Source organism: Leptopilina heterotoma, unplaced genomic scaffold (genome assembly GCF_015476425.1).
Source record: "Leptopilina heterotoma isolate Lh14 unplaced genomic scaffold, ASM1547642v1 Lhet_192, whole genome shotgun sequence".
In the NCBI taxonomy this organism is placed as follows: Eukaryota; Metazoa; Arthropoda; class Insecta; order Hymenoptera; family Figitidae; genus Leptopilina; species Leptopilina heterotoma.
In genome coordinates this window covers 103,662-120,319 of record NW_025110911.1, presented here as the reverse complement: position 1 = coordinate 120,319, position 16,658 = coordinate 103,662, and the positions used below count along the sequence as shown (strand labels likewise).

Below are 16,658 nucleotides of genomic sequence, written 5' to 3'. Positions count from 1 at the left end.
CAATATTAATAGTTTATAAATTATTAAAAATAATTATTTCAAAAATAATTTTCTACTAGAAAAACTTTAATTTAGTATTTCTAATTTAATTTCTATTTTAAAAATGTTAATTTACTATTTTTAATTTAATTTCTATTAAAAAAATCTTCATTTAAAAATGTATTAAAATTGTTTAATTTTGTAATTATAGAAAAAAGTGTTTTTTTTGTCGGGGATTTTATTTTCAAGTTGTACAAAAAAAGTAAAACATTATGAAACGTTGGATATTTACTATAATTATGGGAAAGATGAGGAGGAGAGCAAAGATGCCAAAACTGTTTTTGGATTCGTGACGTTGTTGAATTTAGATTTCTCGTATAGAGATCTTCGTGATCTCAAATGTCTGACAAAAGCGCCCTCTGGGAAAATAAAATGATTAAGCTCGAAAGAAAAAGCTCGCACTTCTGGTTCTTGCTTCGTTTCGTTAACATTCAGAGGACAACTTCATCCGAATCAAGCAGCTACCATGGTAAATTTAGTTCTTTAAAAATATTTTACCAATTTTTTGAATATTTATTTTTTTCCAAAAAATTTATTTTCCTCCAACTTATTTTTTTGGTCAAAAAATTTTTTTTAAACATTAAAATATACTTAAATTTTTAAAAATGCTTTTAATATGTAGATTTTTATTTTATTTTTATTCTTTATCTTCAATTTGAAACAATTTCTTCATTTTCAAAATATTTTTCAAAATATTATTTTTAACAATCATTTTCTTTAGCATTTCTGTTTCTATTTTCATTCCAATTACATTCTAATTTTACAATTTTTTTTAGTTTCTATTTTTAGTTTAATTCAAATTTAAAAAATTAGAAGAATACTATTATTTAAATATAATTCAGTAAAAATACGAAAAATTGTAATTTTCAATATTTTTGAAAAATGTTGAATTTATTGAAATATTTCGAAAATGATATAAATTTTGAAAAAAACCAAAAAATAATTGAATAAAGTAAGAAAATTTGCCAAAATATATTTCGAATTTCCATTTATGTTAAAAAACAAACTTTATCAATATTTATTTTTGTATATATTTTCAAAAAGTAAAAAAAAATCTGTGCAACATTTTTTAAATTAACAAAAAATTTGTTTCATTTCAGGCTGATTTACTGCCCAAGGAAGTCGAAAGTGAGTAATTAACAAGGACAGAAAATAATTACTTCAAGTGATTTTTTGAAAAAATAATTTTTTTTCTATAAAATTCGAAAGTGAAAGTGCTAAGCAAAACAAGTTTTTCAGTGCAAGAATTTTTAGTGATAAAATAAATTTTTCCAACAAGTAAAAATAAAAGAAATAAATAATTAGAAACTTAAAAATAATTACAACTATTAATAAATAATTAAAATAATTTTTATCTGCTCATTAAAAAATTAATCCTAATACGAAAATAAATTAAACCTTAAAAAAGTAAATTGATAAATAAGTTGTTAATTCTGTTAAAATATTTATTTAATATAATGAAAAATAAGGAAACCCCGAAAAAAGTAATTTTACAAAAAACAGTAATTTTGTTTGAAACAATTAACAATGAAAATTAATTAAATCCTACAAAATTTGAATAAATAAATAATAAATGAAGGAATAAATAAATTAATTAATGAATAAATAAATAAATAAATAAATAAATAAATAAATAAATTAATTAAAAAATAAATTAATAATAAATAAAATAATAAGCAAACTCTAAAAGTAATTCAAACATTTCAATAATTTACAAAAATAAATAATACAATTATTACAATAATAATTTTACTACAAATAATTAATAAAAAAAAATTAATTAAACCCCAAGGAAGTAAATTTACAAAAAACAGTTAATTTTGTTAAAATAATTGAAAAAAAATAAGAACAAAATTTTTAATTACCGAAAAAATGCCAAATACTTAAAAAAAAAGAGAATTGCGTTCAAAAGTTCGTATAAATAATAAAAAAATAAAAATAGTCTCTAAATTTAAAACAATTATAAATGAAGTAATAACAAATGAAGAAATACATCTCTTGTTTTGAATTTCAATAGATTATTTTTGATTACGCAAGAAATGTCTGCGTACCATTCGTAGTTTCCAATCCAATTGTGGAAGCCAGAGTTTCGTGTTTAAAATAGTTTTCGTGCTGATCTTATATGGTCGGCCGGGGGTAATGTGACCCAGAGTGTATTTATGGGGGAGGGAAGGCGTGTGAGATCAACTAAAGTTTAAAAATAGTCCTCGATATTTTTAAGTTAATTCTTCTTATATTTTACCACCAATTTTTCGGGGCGGAAAAAAAAGTCTTTAAAGAAAATTTCTCAAAAAAAAAACAAAGTTTTAAATAAATCCACTTCTTTCTCTTCCCCGAAAAAAAATATTACAAGTCGTCAATTATCTTCTTCTTCTTCTTCTTAAATGACTATTTCTTTAATTTTATAACTTTTTAATAATGTCAAAAATTACTAAAAATAGCAAAAAATTTTTTTTAAAATATTTCTAAAGTAAAATGTTTATTTATTTGCAACTAATTTAGAATTATTTATATTTATTATTATTGTTATTATTATTTTGAAATTACTATTAATAATTTTGCTATTGTTGTTAATTTATTTTATTTATTTATTTATTCCTTAATTAAAGTTCCTAGAACTAAATTGTTATTATAATTATTATCTTGTTTATTAATATTATTATTATTTTATTTCCTTGATAATAATTCGATAAATAAATAATAAATATCTATAGGTAAAATAATAAATAATAACAGTAATCAATAATATTTAATTTATAATTTATTTCATAATTAATAACATTAATAACTATTAAATAATAATAAATAAATAAATAATAAATAATAGGAAATTGAATTAATTATTGCCCGAAAAAATGATTTACTTAACACAGCTACAAATTTCACTAAATATTGTTGAATTAAATAAAAAGAAGAAAAACAAACAACTATGTTCTGTTTCATTGTTTGTTTTTAATAATTAAAAAAATAATTAAAAAAATTTGTCTGAATGTCTTCGTTTTTTCTGTCTTATTATTAAAAAAAAACAAATAATTGTAATAGGTAGAATTTAATTATTAATAGTAATTATTAATAATATTATTAATAACAATCAACAATTATTATTAATAATATAATTATTTACAAAAAAAAAATAATAATAAGTAGTCAACTTTTTTAAAATAGCATTGCCCCGTTTAGTACTTAAATAAATAAATAAATTTAATAGAATTCTAATTTTGTTTACAATAGTTGACATAATTACTATAAATTTTGATACCTATTTATTGTAGAAAAATTTTTAAAAAATCAAAATTAATTTTTTTCTGTTTCTATTCGCAGAGGCACAATTCGCCTTCTCAATTTATGATGCCGATGGCTCAAATGTCATCGACGCCTTCGATCTAGGAAATGTTCTACGTGCCCTCAATTGCAATCCAACAAATGCAACTATTCAGAAATTTGGTGGCACTGAAAAACGTGGCGAGAAAACAATGTGCGTCGAGGAATTTCTTCCAATTTTCAGTGACGCAAAGAAAGACAAAGATCAAGGATGCTACGAGGATTTCCTCGAATGTTTGAAACTCTACGATAAACAGGAAAATGGAACCATGCTCTTGGCTGAACTCTCTCATTTATTAGTTACCCTTGGTAAATTAAATTTTCATCTATGTTTTTTAAAAATTTTTGATAGAAAAAATATTTTCTACTCAAACTTTTCAAAAATTGAAATAGAAAAAAATTTTCACTAAAAGTTTTCAAAGATTAAAATAAAAACAAAAATTTGTAGTAAAAGCTTGTATAAATTTAAATAAAACAAAATTTTCTACTAAAAACTTTTGAAAGATTGACATAAAAAAATTTTGTAATAAAAGTTTTTAAAAATTTAAAAAAAAGAAAATTTGATAGTAAAAGTTTCTAAAAAGTCAAATAGAAAATAATTTTCTACTAAAATTTTCCAAAAATTAGAATAGAAAAAAATTTTCTACTAACAAGTTTTACCAAAAGTTTAAAAAAATTGAAATAGAATAAAATTTTCTACTAAGAGTTTCAAAAAATTCAAATTAAAAAAAATTTTCTACTAAAAATTTTCAAAACATTGACATAAAAAAAATTTTGTAATAAAAGTTTTTTAAAATTTAAATAGAAGAAAATTTGATACTAAAAGTTTCTAAAAAGTCAAATAGAAAATAATATTCTACTAAAATTTTCCAAAAATTAAAATAGAAAAAAATTTTCTACTAAAAATTTTTACCAAAACTTTTAAAAAATTGAAATAGAAAAAAAGTTTTACTACAAGTTTTCAGAGATTGGAATAAACAAAAAGTTTGTAGTAAAAGCTTTTATAAATTTAAAAAGAACCAAATTTTCTACTAAAAGTTTTCAAAGATTAAAATAAAAAAAGAAATTTGTAGTATATAAATGTTTTTAAAAATTCAAATAAAAAAAAATTTTCTGCTATACTTTTTTAAGAATTGAAGTAGAAAAGAATTTTCAACTAAAAACTTTACCAAAACAACAAAAATTTCTTTTCATTTTTAGTATTACAGTCTAATTAGTATTAATATTTAATTAACTTTCTAATTAGTAGATATTCATCTACTACTTTAAATTACAAGAAGTTTTCTTTTATTTTTAACATAATTTTACTACATTTAGTAATTATAATTTTTGTCCTCTTTAAACTTTTAGTACAAAATTTCTTAAAAATGCCAAAATAAAAATTTACAAGAATTCAGAAAATTACAAACAAATTTTGTCAAAAAAATTATGAAAGCTAATAAAAATTAAAAAAAGGAATAAAAAAATAAAACAATAACAAATAAAATTTTTTTAGGCGAAAAATTAGTCGAATCCGAAGTTGAGGAAGTCTTCAGAGACTGCTTGGACCCCGAAGATGAAGATGGTTTCATCCCCTACAACCGTAAGTTGTACTATTAAAATTATACCTACACTCGCAAAACAAACATTTTTTTTTCCCTAAAGCACACTAAACAAATTTTGTTATTAATAAAACAGTAGAAATTTGTAATCCCAGTAGTAGTAACTTACCCCCCTTTTTCCACCCCTTCTCCAAAATTTTCAATTTTTCTCGTAGTTCTCTAAAAATTAATTTATTAAAAAAAATCAATTTTCTAGCAAAAACACAAAAAAAAATTTTCTCCCATTTCATGGAATCAATACCGGAATTATAATGGCTGTGAGCGACAGATCGTACCACCAATTTTAAAGGAACAATTTTTTTTTCCTCCAAAGGTTTCCCACAAGGTTTGATTTTCCCAAAATTTTGTTTGTCATTTACAGCATTCATCAAGAAATTTATGGCGTAAATTATGCAGCGAGAAACGAGAGATTCATAGGCGTTTAAAAAATGAGGTCGTCAATCGTAAGTAAATCCCAAATAAAATGGTGTCTCCTTTACTCTTTAAACATTTTTTCCTCTACTTCTTGGTTTCAATTTTTTAATCAAACCAATTTTTTTCGCTTTTTGCTTTTCTCAAATTTCTTGTCAATATATAGGAAAAAACGCAACGTTGCAGCGCTGCAGAGATGCTGAATCGATAACCGCCACTTTGCTTTCTGTCAATACAAAAAAAATTGCCAAATGTTTTTATATCTGTATTCTGTCTCATTAATTACTTCTCATTAATATTTATGTTAATTACTCTATATATAATGAAACACTAAAAAAAATTTATTTCATTCAATTAATTATTTATCATTTTAATTATTCATTCAATTTATTTGTTTTTGTGGAATTTATACAGATTTACATTATTTTATTTAGAAAAACTATTTTTCTAATAAACATTTTTATTTAATTATATTTTAAATATTTACAAGATTGGAAAAAATATATCTTTTAATATTTTAAATAAAAAAATTCAGATTCAGTTTAAATTTTGATTGGAAAAAGTAATTTTTAGTTTAAATTTTAATTACAAAGATTAATTTTTACTTTAAAATTGTTGAGTAAAAAAACTGATTTTTAGTTTAAATTTTAATTACAAAAATTAATTTTTACTTTTAAATTTTTGAGTAGAAAAACTAATTTTTAGTTTAAATTTTAATAAGAAAAATAAATTTTTCAATTTAAAACTTGATTAAAAAAATTAATTTTTAGTTCAAAATTTTATTAGAAACATTAATTTTTAGTTTAAATTGTGAATAGAAAAATTAATTTTTAATTTTAATTTTGATTGGCAAAATTAATTTTTAGTTTAAATTTTAATTAGAAAAATTAATTTTTACTTTAAATAAAATTAATTAATTAATTAATTAATTAATTAAATACTTCAATAAAATTTTCATTTGAATATATCTTTTTGATTTTTGAGATAAATAATAATTTGTCGATATAAATATAAATTTATTTGATAGTAATTATTTGAATCAAGTGAATTTTTTTTCAGTGTAAATTTACTGTATAAAAATGTATAGGGTAAAAAAACCTTGCGATGCCAGGTTTACATTTTATTGCTATTAAAAATAGCAAATATATTTCTGTTTCTTTTCACATTTTACTCTCTTCTAATTTTTCTCAAAAATTTTTACATGAAAAAATCGATTTTAATTTTTGTTAAATAAATAATATTTCTTAAATATTCAATAAATTTTGAGAGAATGTTTCTTTATGCTCACCTCTTGTGAGGTAAATAAATAAAATAATTATTTAAATAATAAATAAAATAAATGAAGTAACAAATAAATTAAAAAATAAAATATAAACAAAAAGTTTTTTAATATACAATTAAAATTTTTATTTCAAATTTTAAGCATTTAAAAATTTTAAACTTAACATTGTTACTGTTAATAATTAAAATTTTACTTTAATTATTATTTATTAAATTTATTTAATTTTAATTAAATTAAAATAATTTAATTAATTTGCTAAACTAAATTTAATATTAGTAGTAAAAAAAATATATCTAAATCGATTTTATAAAAAAAAAGTATTCTAAAAATTCTACCAAAAGTAAAGTTTACATGAAGAAAAATTTTCTCAAAATTGTAAGAATATTTATAATTAAAATCGCAATTTTTTCAAAGTATATGAAAAAGTGAGAGAAACACATTAACTGAAATAATTTTTTTTTTAAACATTCATTTTAATTAACAATTCTTCTTTCTAGTTGGAAAGAAAAACTTCATTATCTTCACTATTAAAAAGAAAACACTCACATAATCAAAAAATCTTGTTGCTTCTCTTCAGAAAAACATATAATTTAATATTTATAATAAAAATAAATAACAATTTCTCTCGAATCGAAATAAAAATTCTCTATAAATAACTTCCTCGCAATGTTAAAAATTGCTATTTTTTTAAAACATTTTCTGTATATTTTTGTCTTCGCGTTTTGTATTGTCAAAATTTTTCTCACCGACGAAAAAAAAGTTTACTGTGAATGTAAATTTTTACAAAATTATATGACAAAACAAATTAATGTTGTGTCTTCGCTTTTTAAAAAAGTGTAAAAAGTAGTAAAAATTTTCCATTATATTTTTGTTATTATTTTTTAAATTATTAATGTTTATTTTTTGTTTATTTATTATTTTTTATTTCATCAGTAATTCAGTATTTATTCATTCAGTATTTCTTTTTCATTTAGTATTAAAAGCTTTTGTTTAATAACAATAAATATTTCTTTTAAATATTCAGTAATTTTTCTTCTCAATATTGTAATATTAATTCAATGAAATAAATATTTTATGCAAATTAATATTTGTGCTGAAAAAAATGAATTTTTTCAATATTGATTTTTTCAATTATATTTTAGAAGTAAAATAATAAATTCTCAACATAGTCAATTATACTATTCTATTATAATTAACGAAATATAATAATTTTCATTAATTATTGATTATTAAAATTAATTATTAAAATTAAAATAATTTTTTTTTAACGAAATAAAATTTTTTCAATGAATATAATAGTTTCATAATACAAATTAAAAAATTATAATAAAAATAGAAAAAATTTTTTTTTTCTTTTACTACTTTTTTTTGTCGCTATCTGTACTGTCCGAAAAAAAGGAGAAAAGAAGTGACATTTCTTCAAATTAAAAAATAAATAAAAGAGAGATTATTTTTGTAGAAATTAAAATGAATTTTTAATTTTACAGCATTCCTGAAACGACTATGCGAAAGGGCAGCAGCAGGTTCCGAAGATTAATTAATTCATCATTATTTTTTCTCCTCTCCAACGAGGGAAAATTATTCAAAAAAAAATAAAAATATTTTCTACACTTCTCATCATTATTAAGACGAATGAATTCTATATTCAACGTTTTTACAATTATTTACATCAACCGATACTCAAAAGAATAAAAAAAAAGGAAACAAATAAAGAAAAGCAAGAAATTAAAAAAACTACAAATAATTATTTATATTATTTAATAATTTTATCAATAATTATTATATAGAATGAAAAAATAATAGACTTCAATATCTGTGTCTCCATACTGTATTGTAAAACAACAAAGCAATATTATAAATATATAATAACGAAACAACGAAATTCAATTCAATATTTGTCATTGTACAATATTATAACTTAATAAATTATTTGTTATATGGTTACGAAATGCATGTGTTTATTTTTAATTAATTTAATCGTAGTTTAAATATTTCTCTTTTAGATAATAATAATTAATAACAAACAATTTCGAATAGAAAATAAATTATAAATTTAATAATCAATAATAAAAGATGAAAAAGTAAATTTTTAAGAAAGAGTTTTTTTTACAATAGTTTCACATTTTTTTTTATTAATTTTCTTATTATAATAAAATGGAATAAATAATTTCAAAATTATTTTCAAAATTTTCTAAATTAAAAAAAGAGAATTTGTCTCAAATTGTCCTTGATGAATAATATATAAAATAATAAATGTGTCGGATAGATGAAGAAAAATGATTATTGAAATTTGATTGTAACAATAGAAATGGAATTACAATAAAATTGCATTAATTTCACTCAAGATGTGAGAGAAACACTTGCGTCATCAACTGAAGACGATGATCGCAGGAAGTGGACAGTTTTTCAGCTTCCGTTTGAGAAAAATTCAGTTCACGGACATTAATGCGTGACGCATCAAACTTAATTGCTACTTTATTACGGAAGAAGGTGTTATTCATTGAAAGTTGTAATTAGCAGTGCGAATTTTTACCTTTTCTGATATTTCGCGTCATTACCTTCATGTGGTTCATTAGACAGATTTCTCTTTCTTTATTAAAACAATATTTTCGATTAATTAATAATTGAATATTATTTATTTCAATAAACTAAGTAAATTATAATTATAATTTTCACTAAAAATAAATATTTTACAATTATAAATATTTTTTTTATTAAAAAAATCAATTTTAATTTATTTAGGGAATATAAATAAATAACAGGATTGCAACAAAAAATTAATTTTGTTTTTCCCTGACTTTTCCCTGATTTCTAGACTTTTTCCTGACTGATTTTGACTTTTTCCCTGACCCTAAAGAATATTCTGGTTCACCCTAAAAATTATTAGATACTCAAAAAAAAAAAAAAAACATTTTATTACATTTACTTACGAATTTCTTTAAATGTAAAATTATTCGCAAATATCAATAACTTCATTTTTAATTAAGTATTTAATTATTATTTTTCCATAGGAATTGAAATTCTTCAAAACATTCAAATTCAAACATTTTTAAAATTCAAAACAACTTATAAGAATATTATTATTTTATAAAAAAAATTAAATTATTTAAAAAAAAATTGATAAAATTTGTTGCAAGAATTCAATTACTTTCATAAATTAATAAAATTCTAGGTTACTTAAAATTCTTCACAGGATAACAATTATTTTTAATACAATTTTAAATAAATTTCTCAAAAATGAAATTATTCTCAAAAATGTTTTTCAAGAATTAAATTACATTTCACAAATAAAAAAATTCTTCGCTGAAATTCAAAAATTGTCAAAATTTACTATTTTAATAAAAGTTTTCAAAAAAATTCAATTATTTAAAAAAAAATGTAATAAAATTCGTTGCAGGAATTCAATTATTTTCTTTACATTATTTCAATTATTTAAAAGAAAATTTGATAAAATTGGTTGTAAGAATTCCATTATTTTCATAAATTATAAAATTTATCTGAGGATTTCAATTATTTTTAATACAATTTAAAATAAAATCCTAGAAAAATGGAATTATTTTCTTAAATTTTTTGCAAGTATTTAATTACATTTCACGAATATAATGAAATTCTTCGTTGAAATTCAAATATTTTCAAAATCTACTATTTTAATAAAAGTTCTCAAAAGAATTCAATTATTTAAAAAAAAATGTAATAAAATTCGTTGCAGGAATTCAATTATTTTCATAAATAATAAAATTCCTTACATTATTTCAATTATTTAAAAAAATGTTGATAAAATTTTTTGCAAGAATTCAATTACTTTCATAAATTAATAAAATTCTTCACAGGATTTCAATTATTTTTAAATTAAATTATCATAAAGAATTTTATCAACATAATTGAATTTTTTCGAGGAATTTTAATAAAATTTTCAAGAATGATTAAATTTTTCGAGGAATTCAATTGAAATTGTATTAAAAATAATTTAAATTCTGTGATGAGTTTTATTGTTTATGAAAATAATTGAATTTTAGTAAAAAATGTTATTATTTATGAAAATAATTTCATGTTTGCTTAGTATTTTATCAACATTTTTTATTTTTAAATAATTGAATTCTTTTGAAAAATTTTTTTAAAGTAGTAGATATTGAAAATGAATTGGAGAAATTTTTTTTGAAAATAATTGAAATTTTGCAAAGAATTTTATTAAAAATTTTTGAAAATAATTGAAATTTGGAGAAGAATTTTATTATTTTTAAAGATAATTGAATTTTGACGACAATTTTTTTTAAGTTTTGAACATAATTGAATTTTCTAAAATTCAATTTTTTCCAGTCCTTTAATAGGAATCCCTGACTTTTCCCTGATTTTCCTGACCAATTTTACTTTCCCAGACTTTTCCCTGATTTCTCTGACCTGTGGCAACCCTGAATAATTATAATTTTCACTATAAAAATAAATAATTTACAATTGGAATTATTTTTTTTATTAAAAAAATAAATTTTAATTTATTTATGAAGTAGAGGGGCGGGGATGCTTTTTGACGCCAAGGTATGTTTCCAAATAAATAAATTAAATAAAAAAATTAATAAAATTGCTAACATAAATGTTGGGATTATTTTTTTTTTATTCAAAATTATAAATAAAAATACAAATTAAATAAATAAAATATAGAGAAGTTTTAATAAAATTATTAACATAAATATTTCACACTTGATTTACTTATTAAAAAAGAATTAAATAAAAATACGAATTAAATAAATAAAATGAAAAATTAAAAACAAATTGTCAATTTATAAAATTCTAAATATTTTGCAGTGGAATTAAATAGTTAAAAAAATATATTTCAAAAAACATATTTTAGAAAAATATGTTATAAATAATAATAAGAAGTAAATTTTACAGAAACATGTTAAATCAAATTTGAAAAAAATGTAATTAGTCAAATTAGGATCTTATTACTGATTGAACGATTCTTGTCAGGATAATATTCCTTACGGCCAGGAGTGTTATTATCTCTTTATCTTGTTAGAAACTTGAAACTGTGCGGAGTTATACGGAGATCACGTAATGGATATGGGAAACTTGATTATGATCAGTAGCAGGCGCATGTGACTCGTGGTTTAAATTAGTATAATTTGACCGATTAAAAGTAATAAGATCCGATTCTACAATTTCTAATATTTTATAGAATACAATATCACGCGCGCGAGTTAAATTTTCTTCGATAGAAAAAAAGGAAAAAACAAATCCAATTAAAATCCATAATTTATTCTTCTCAGGAAATAAATTTTTCAAAATAGGAAATATTCTTCATCACCTCGATCATTAATTTAATAACAGGACATTATAGATTTTTATTTGCTTCTTGTTAAAAAATTTTGTTTAAAATTAATTATAAATCTTAGTAAATTTTTGTTATGGTTTATAATAAAAATTTGTACTATATTTAATAATTATTTTTAAATTATTGTTCAAATTATTTTTTGGTTTAACAATTTAACAATAATGTTAAATATTAATAATATTAATAATAATAGTATTTATAATACAAATAATATTCATTTATGGAAATAATTTTTATTAACAATTTAACAATAATATTTAATAATATTAATAATATTTTATATTAATAATAATATTTAATAATATCTAACAATAATAAATATTAATAATATTAATAATAATAATATTTATAATACAAATAATATTCATTCATTGAAATAATTTTTATAACATTTAATAAGAACGTTAAAAAACTATTTTACACTTCAGAAAAAAATCGTATCTGTCTGGGATCGAACGCAACGCTCTTTTCTTTACGTGAATGCAATGCTTTTACTCACGCACCTACCAAAGAGACAAAAAAAAATTATTTTTTAAGTTAGTAATCTTTTGCTTGTTTCTCTGCTTTTAAAATTTGTATTTCTTTCCACGAACATTTGAATTTTTTTAGGAACTAATTTTTATTTTATTATTTATTTTATTCTACAGTTTTTTTTTATTTGAAATTTAAAAAATAAATATAGAAAAAATTGGTAGAGTTGTTAAATGGGGGAAATTATTCGAAAAAGCAAATTTTGTTGGAAAGGAATTGCAAATTAATTCGAAAAGCTGAAAATGACTTTATTACCAATTAAACTGAATTTGCAGGAAAGTTGTTTGAATTCAATTAGATTGCTTCATGACAAATTAAGCGAATCATCATTATCTTGTCTGTTTAACTAGAATGTCTTGGCATTTACACTAATTAACATTAAATCTTATCTGAGAAATTTATTTCTTTCACTATATATACGAGTTTTATTTTCATTGTATTAACAAGAAGGAAAAAATTATTTTTTTTGCAAGATTTTATCAAGAGATGACTGTAAATTTTTTTTCGTAAAAAGCCTCCCTTATAATTTTTTTCCAAAATTTATATTTACAATTTTGCCAATTACTTTTGCTGTATAACGTAAAAATATTTTTTTTCGAAAAAAGGGACAAACTAAACAAGAAAAATCTCAAAAAGCACTTCTTACAATGAATCTAAATGACTCACATTATACAACCTCGACAAATGAACCGAATTTAGGAAATTAAGGCTAATCAATCATTCACGCTTTGTAGCCTTCTTTACAAATGGTGAACTACTATTGAAAAGCCATGAATTTAAATAATTCTTTCTAATAAAGGTCGGGAGCTACGTGATTAATATCACAAAACTCTTAAATTATCAAAAAAGAAAAAAAATACTACAATGCACTTAAGAAAAAAAAAAAATTCTTACGTAACTTAAAAATAATGAGGAAACAATAAAGAATTTTTTTTCCAGTTAAAAAAAAAAGAATTCAAAACAACATATTTTGTTATAATTCATTAATTCTTTTAAAGAGCAATTTTCTCGAATGTGTTTTTGCGAAAAAAAAAGTGCAAACACTGTAGAGAAATAATGCATTTAATTAATACTTTTGTATATATATTTAAAAACGTGCCGAGTTTTTGCGTTAAAAAAAAAGAGGAAATGAAAAATAAAAACCCCCCAGTATACTTTAAACAGTGTCAATAATCGTTTCCATAGAAAATTCAATTCTTACGTCACACATCATTGTTTTTCTGATGGAACAATTGATTATTTATCAACCTCCTGACTGACAGACGTTGAATAAACGAATCTTTGATTTTTCTCTGCATTATTATACACTTCTTGCGTATAAATTAGTTCATTTGATTTCATAATACATTACAATGTTAATAGAATGACTAATTATTAACAAATGAAAAATAAAATTATATTAATTGATAAATAAAATTTATTACTGGTTGTAGTTATTATAATTATATCAAAATTAATTTTTTAATGTTATTATATTATTATTATTATTATTATTATTATTATTATTATTATTATTATTATTATTATTATTATTATTATTATTATTATTATTATTATTATTATTATTATTATTATTATTATTATTATTATTTTTATATTATGCAAATTAAAAAATTGTTTATATTCAAATATCAGCTTCAATTTTTAAATCTATAAAATTAAAAAATTATATTATTCATTAAAAAACTTATTAATTATTATGATTCATTATCTTCAACCATTTTAATGCAATTCTTCAAAATTCATCTCAGAAATTCAATTGTCTTCAATAAAATAATTTTAATAACATATTTCTCGAAAGAATTCAATTCATTTCAAAAATGTTAATATAATTCTTTAGAAAGAATTCAATTATTTTCAAAAATTTTGATAAAATTCTTTATTTCAATTATTTTTAATACAATTTTAATAAAATTTCTCGAAGAATTCAATTATTTTTAAAAGTTTTTACAAAATTCTTTAAGAATATTCAATTATTTACTATATTCAATTTTAATAAACTTTATCGAAGAATTCAATTATTTTTAAAAGTTGTTACAAAATTCTTTCAGAAAATTCAATTATTTACTATTTTTAATTTTAATAAAATTTCTTGAAGAATTCAATTATTTTTAAAAAATTTAATAACGCTTCTCGAAAGAATTCAATTATTTTTAAAAATTTTAACATTTCTTTAGAGAATTCAATTATTTTTAAAAATTTTAACATTTCTTTAGAGAATTCAATTATTTTAAAAAAATTTAATAAGATTTCTAGAAAAAATTCAATTCTTTTTAAAAATTTTAACATTTCTTTAGAGAATTCAATTACTTTAAAAAAAAATTTAATAAGATTTCTCGAAAAAATTCAATTATTTTTTAAAAATTTTTCTAAAGACTTCAATTATTTTCAAAAGTTTTAAAAAAATTCTTTAGAAAAATTCAGTTATTTTTAATGCAATTTTAAAAAAAATTTTCCTAATAATTCAATTATTTTCGCAAATAATAAAAATTTTCCTCAGGAGTTCAATTATTTTCAATAAAATTTTAATAAAATATTCTAAAGAATAAATTTTTATAGAATTTTAATTCTGATTTTTTCTAATTTTCCAGAATTTTAATTCAAATATTTTGATAAAATTCTTTATTTAAATTATATTCAACAGAATTTTAATAAAATTCTTTTCAGTAAATAAATTATTTTTATAAATAATAAAATTTGTCTCCAACGTTCAATACTATTTTCCCTACAATTTCTCGAAGAATTCAATTATTTTTAAAAGTTTTTACAAAATTCTTTAAGAAAATTCAAGTATTCAGGTACTATACAATTTCAATTATTTCAAAAATTTTTTATATTTTTCCAGAGAATTCAATTATTTACAAAAACTTTATAAAATTCTTTTAAAAAATCAATTCATTTCAATAGAATTTTAATATTTGTAGAAGGATTCAATTATTTATTTTAAAATATTTAATAAGTTTTTTAGAAAAAATTCAATTATTTAAAAATTTTTGATTAAATTTTTCTTTAGAATTTAATTATTTTCAAAAACTTTGAAAATTCTTTAGAAAAATTCAATTATTTTTAATCCAATTTTAATAAAATTCCTCGAAACTATTTACTTTTTTTCGAAAATTTTAATAAAATTCTATGCTAGAATTAAATTGTTTGAGATTGAAAGTTATAAAAGTTACAAAAATTATAACATCTTAAAACAAAAATGTTTTCTTTTAAAGTTTAAAAAATCCTTAACCATTAACGCATAATTATGCAAAATAAAGTAATTTTCAAATTTTTCTTGCAAAAATAGTACCACAACATTTATTTTCTAAATCTGAATTTTAGTTAAAATGTGAATAATAATAATTATTATAAATTTATAATTTATAATAATAAATTGATCATTAATCGTTAATAAAGATGGTAGTCAATCTGAACGTTTTAATTATAATAAAAATGTATTAAGTAAATAGTAAATTTAATTATAATAAAATTTATTAAGTGAATAATAAATTCATTAAGTAAATAATAAATTTATTAAATAAAAGAATAAAATAAGAGAAACAAAATAAAAAAAAAATAATATGAAAATTAACTAATTATTACTACCAGTATTTGTTAATTAACCAAAATTTGTTTACCAAATTAGTTTGCAAGTTTAAAAAAAATTCGTAAATTCCAACATTCATTAAATATATACCTGAAAAATTACATTTTGTTTTCAAAATAATTATATTTCTTCAATCTATCGATTTTTAAACAAACAAGATCAATTTTCATTGATTATGCATATATAAATATATTACACAATTAATTACGTGAGAATAATTATTGTTGATTGCCCTCTCGTCTATATTATATATCCCATAAACAGTAATAAAAACTCATTTTATAATCCACACGTCAGATTTTTTTTTCCTCCTTTTTTTTATAATCATGCAATACTATCATTCTCTATTCTCATTATTTCATCAAACAATACAGTCAACTGATACAATTATGTAAATTTTTTCACGTTCAATCTCCTTTAAAGGATTTCCGTTAAAATATAATGACACGCGTTTTACAAAACTTTATAAGATTAAAATCTGCAAAATGTCTAATCTTGAATATGCTTAGAATAATTTAGAATATAATTTAGAAGTTAAAGAGAGAGAGAGAG

At 19.5% G+C, this 16,658-nt stretch overlaps 1 protein-coding gene across 2 annotated transcripts; it reads left to right on the top strand.

Annotated features, from left to right (window-relative positions):
• Positions 1-382: 382 nt before the first annotated feature.
• Positions 383-8,237, top strand: LOC122500951 (myosin light chain 1). Of its 2 annotated transcripts, XR_006301524.1 has the most exons (6): positions 383-508; positions 1,140-1,167; positions 3,361-3,669; positions 4,856-4,942; positions 5,323-5,404; positions 8,142-8,237. XR_006301524.1 is itself a non-coding variant. In XM_043610127.1 (5 exons), the coding sequence occupies exons 1-5, from the start codon at positions 506-508 to the stop codon at positions 8,189-8,191; spliced, it is 477 nt and encodes a 158-aa protein (XP_043466062.1). In that variant the 5' UTR covers positions 383-505; the 3' UTR covers positions 8,192-8,237. The 2 variants fall into 2 exon arrangements, 1 of the variants encoding a protein (XP_043466062.1); XM_043610127.1 differs by lacking the exon at positions 5,323-5,404.
• Positions 8,238-16,658: the final 8,421 nt, after the last annotated feature.

What these genes read in the sequence shown, in the direction of transcription:
- LOC122500951 (XM_043610127.1), top strand. An exon ending in ACTGCCCAAGGAAGTCGAAA is followed by an intron (nt 1,168 to 3,360) that starts GTGAGTAATTAA and finishes TTCTATTCGCAG; the next exon opens with AGGCACAATTCGCCTTCTCA. An exon ending in TCATTTATTAGTTACCCTTG is followed by an intron (nt 3,670 to 4,855) that starts GTAAATTAAATT and finishes AAATTTTTTTAG; the next exon opens with GCGAAAAATTAGTCGAATCC.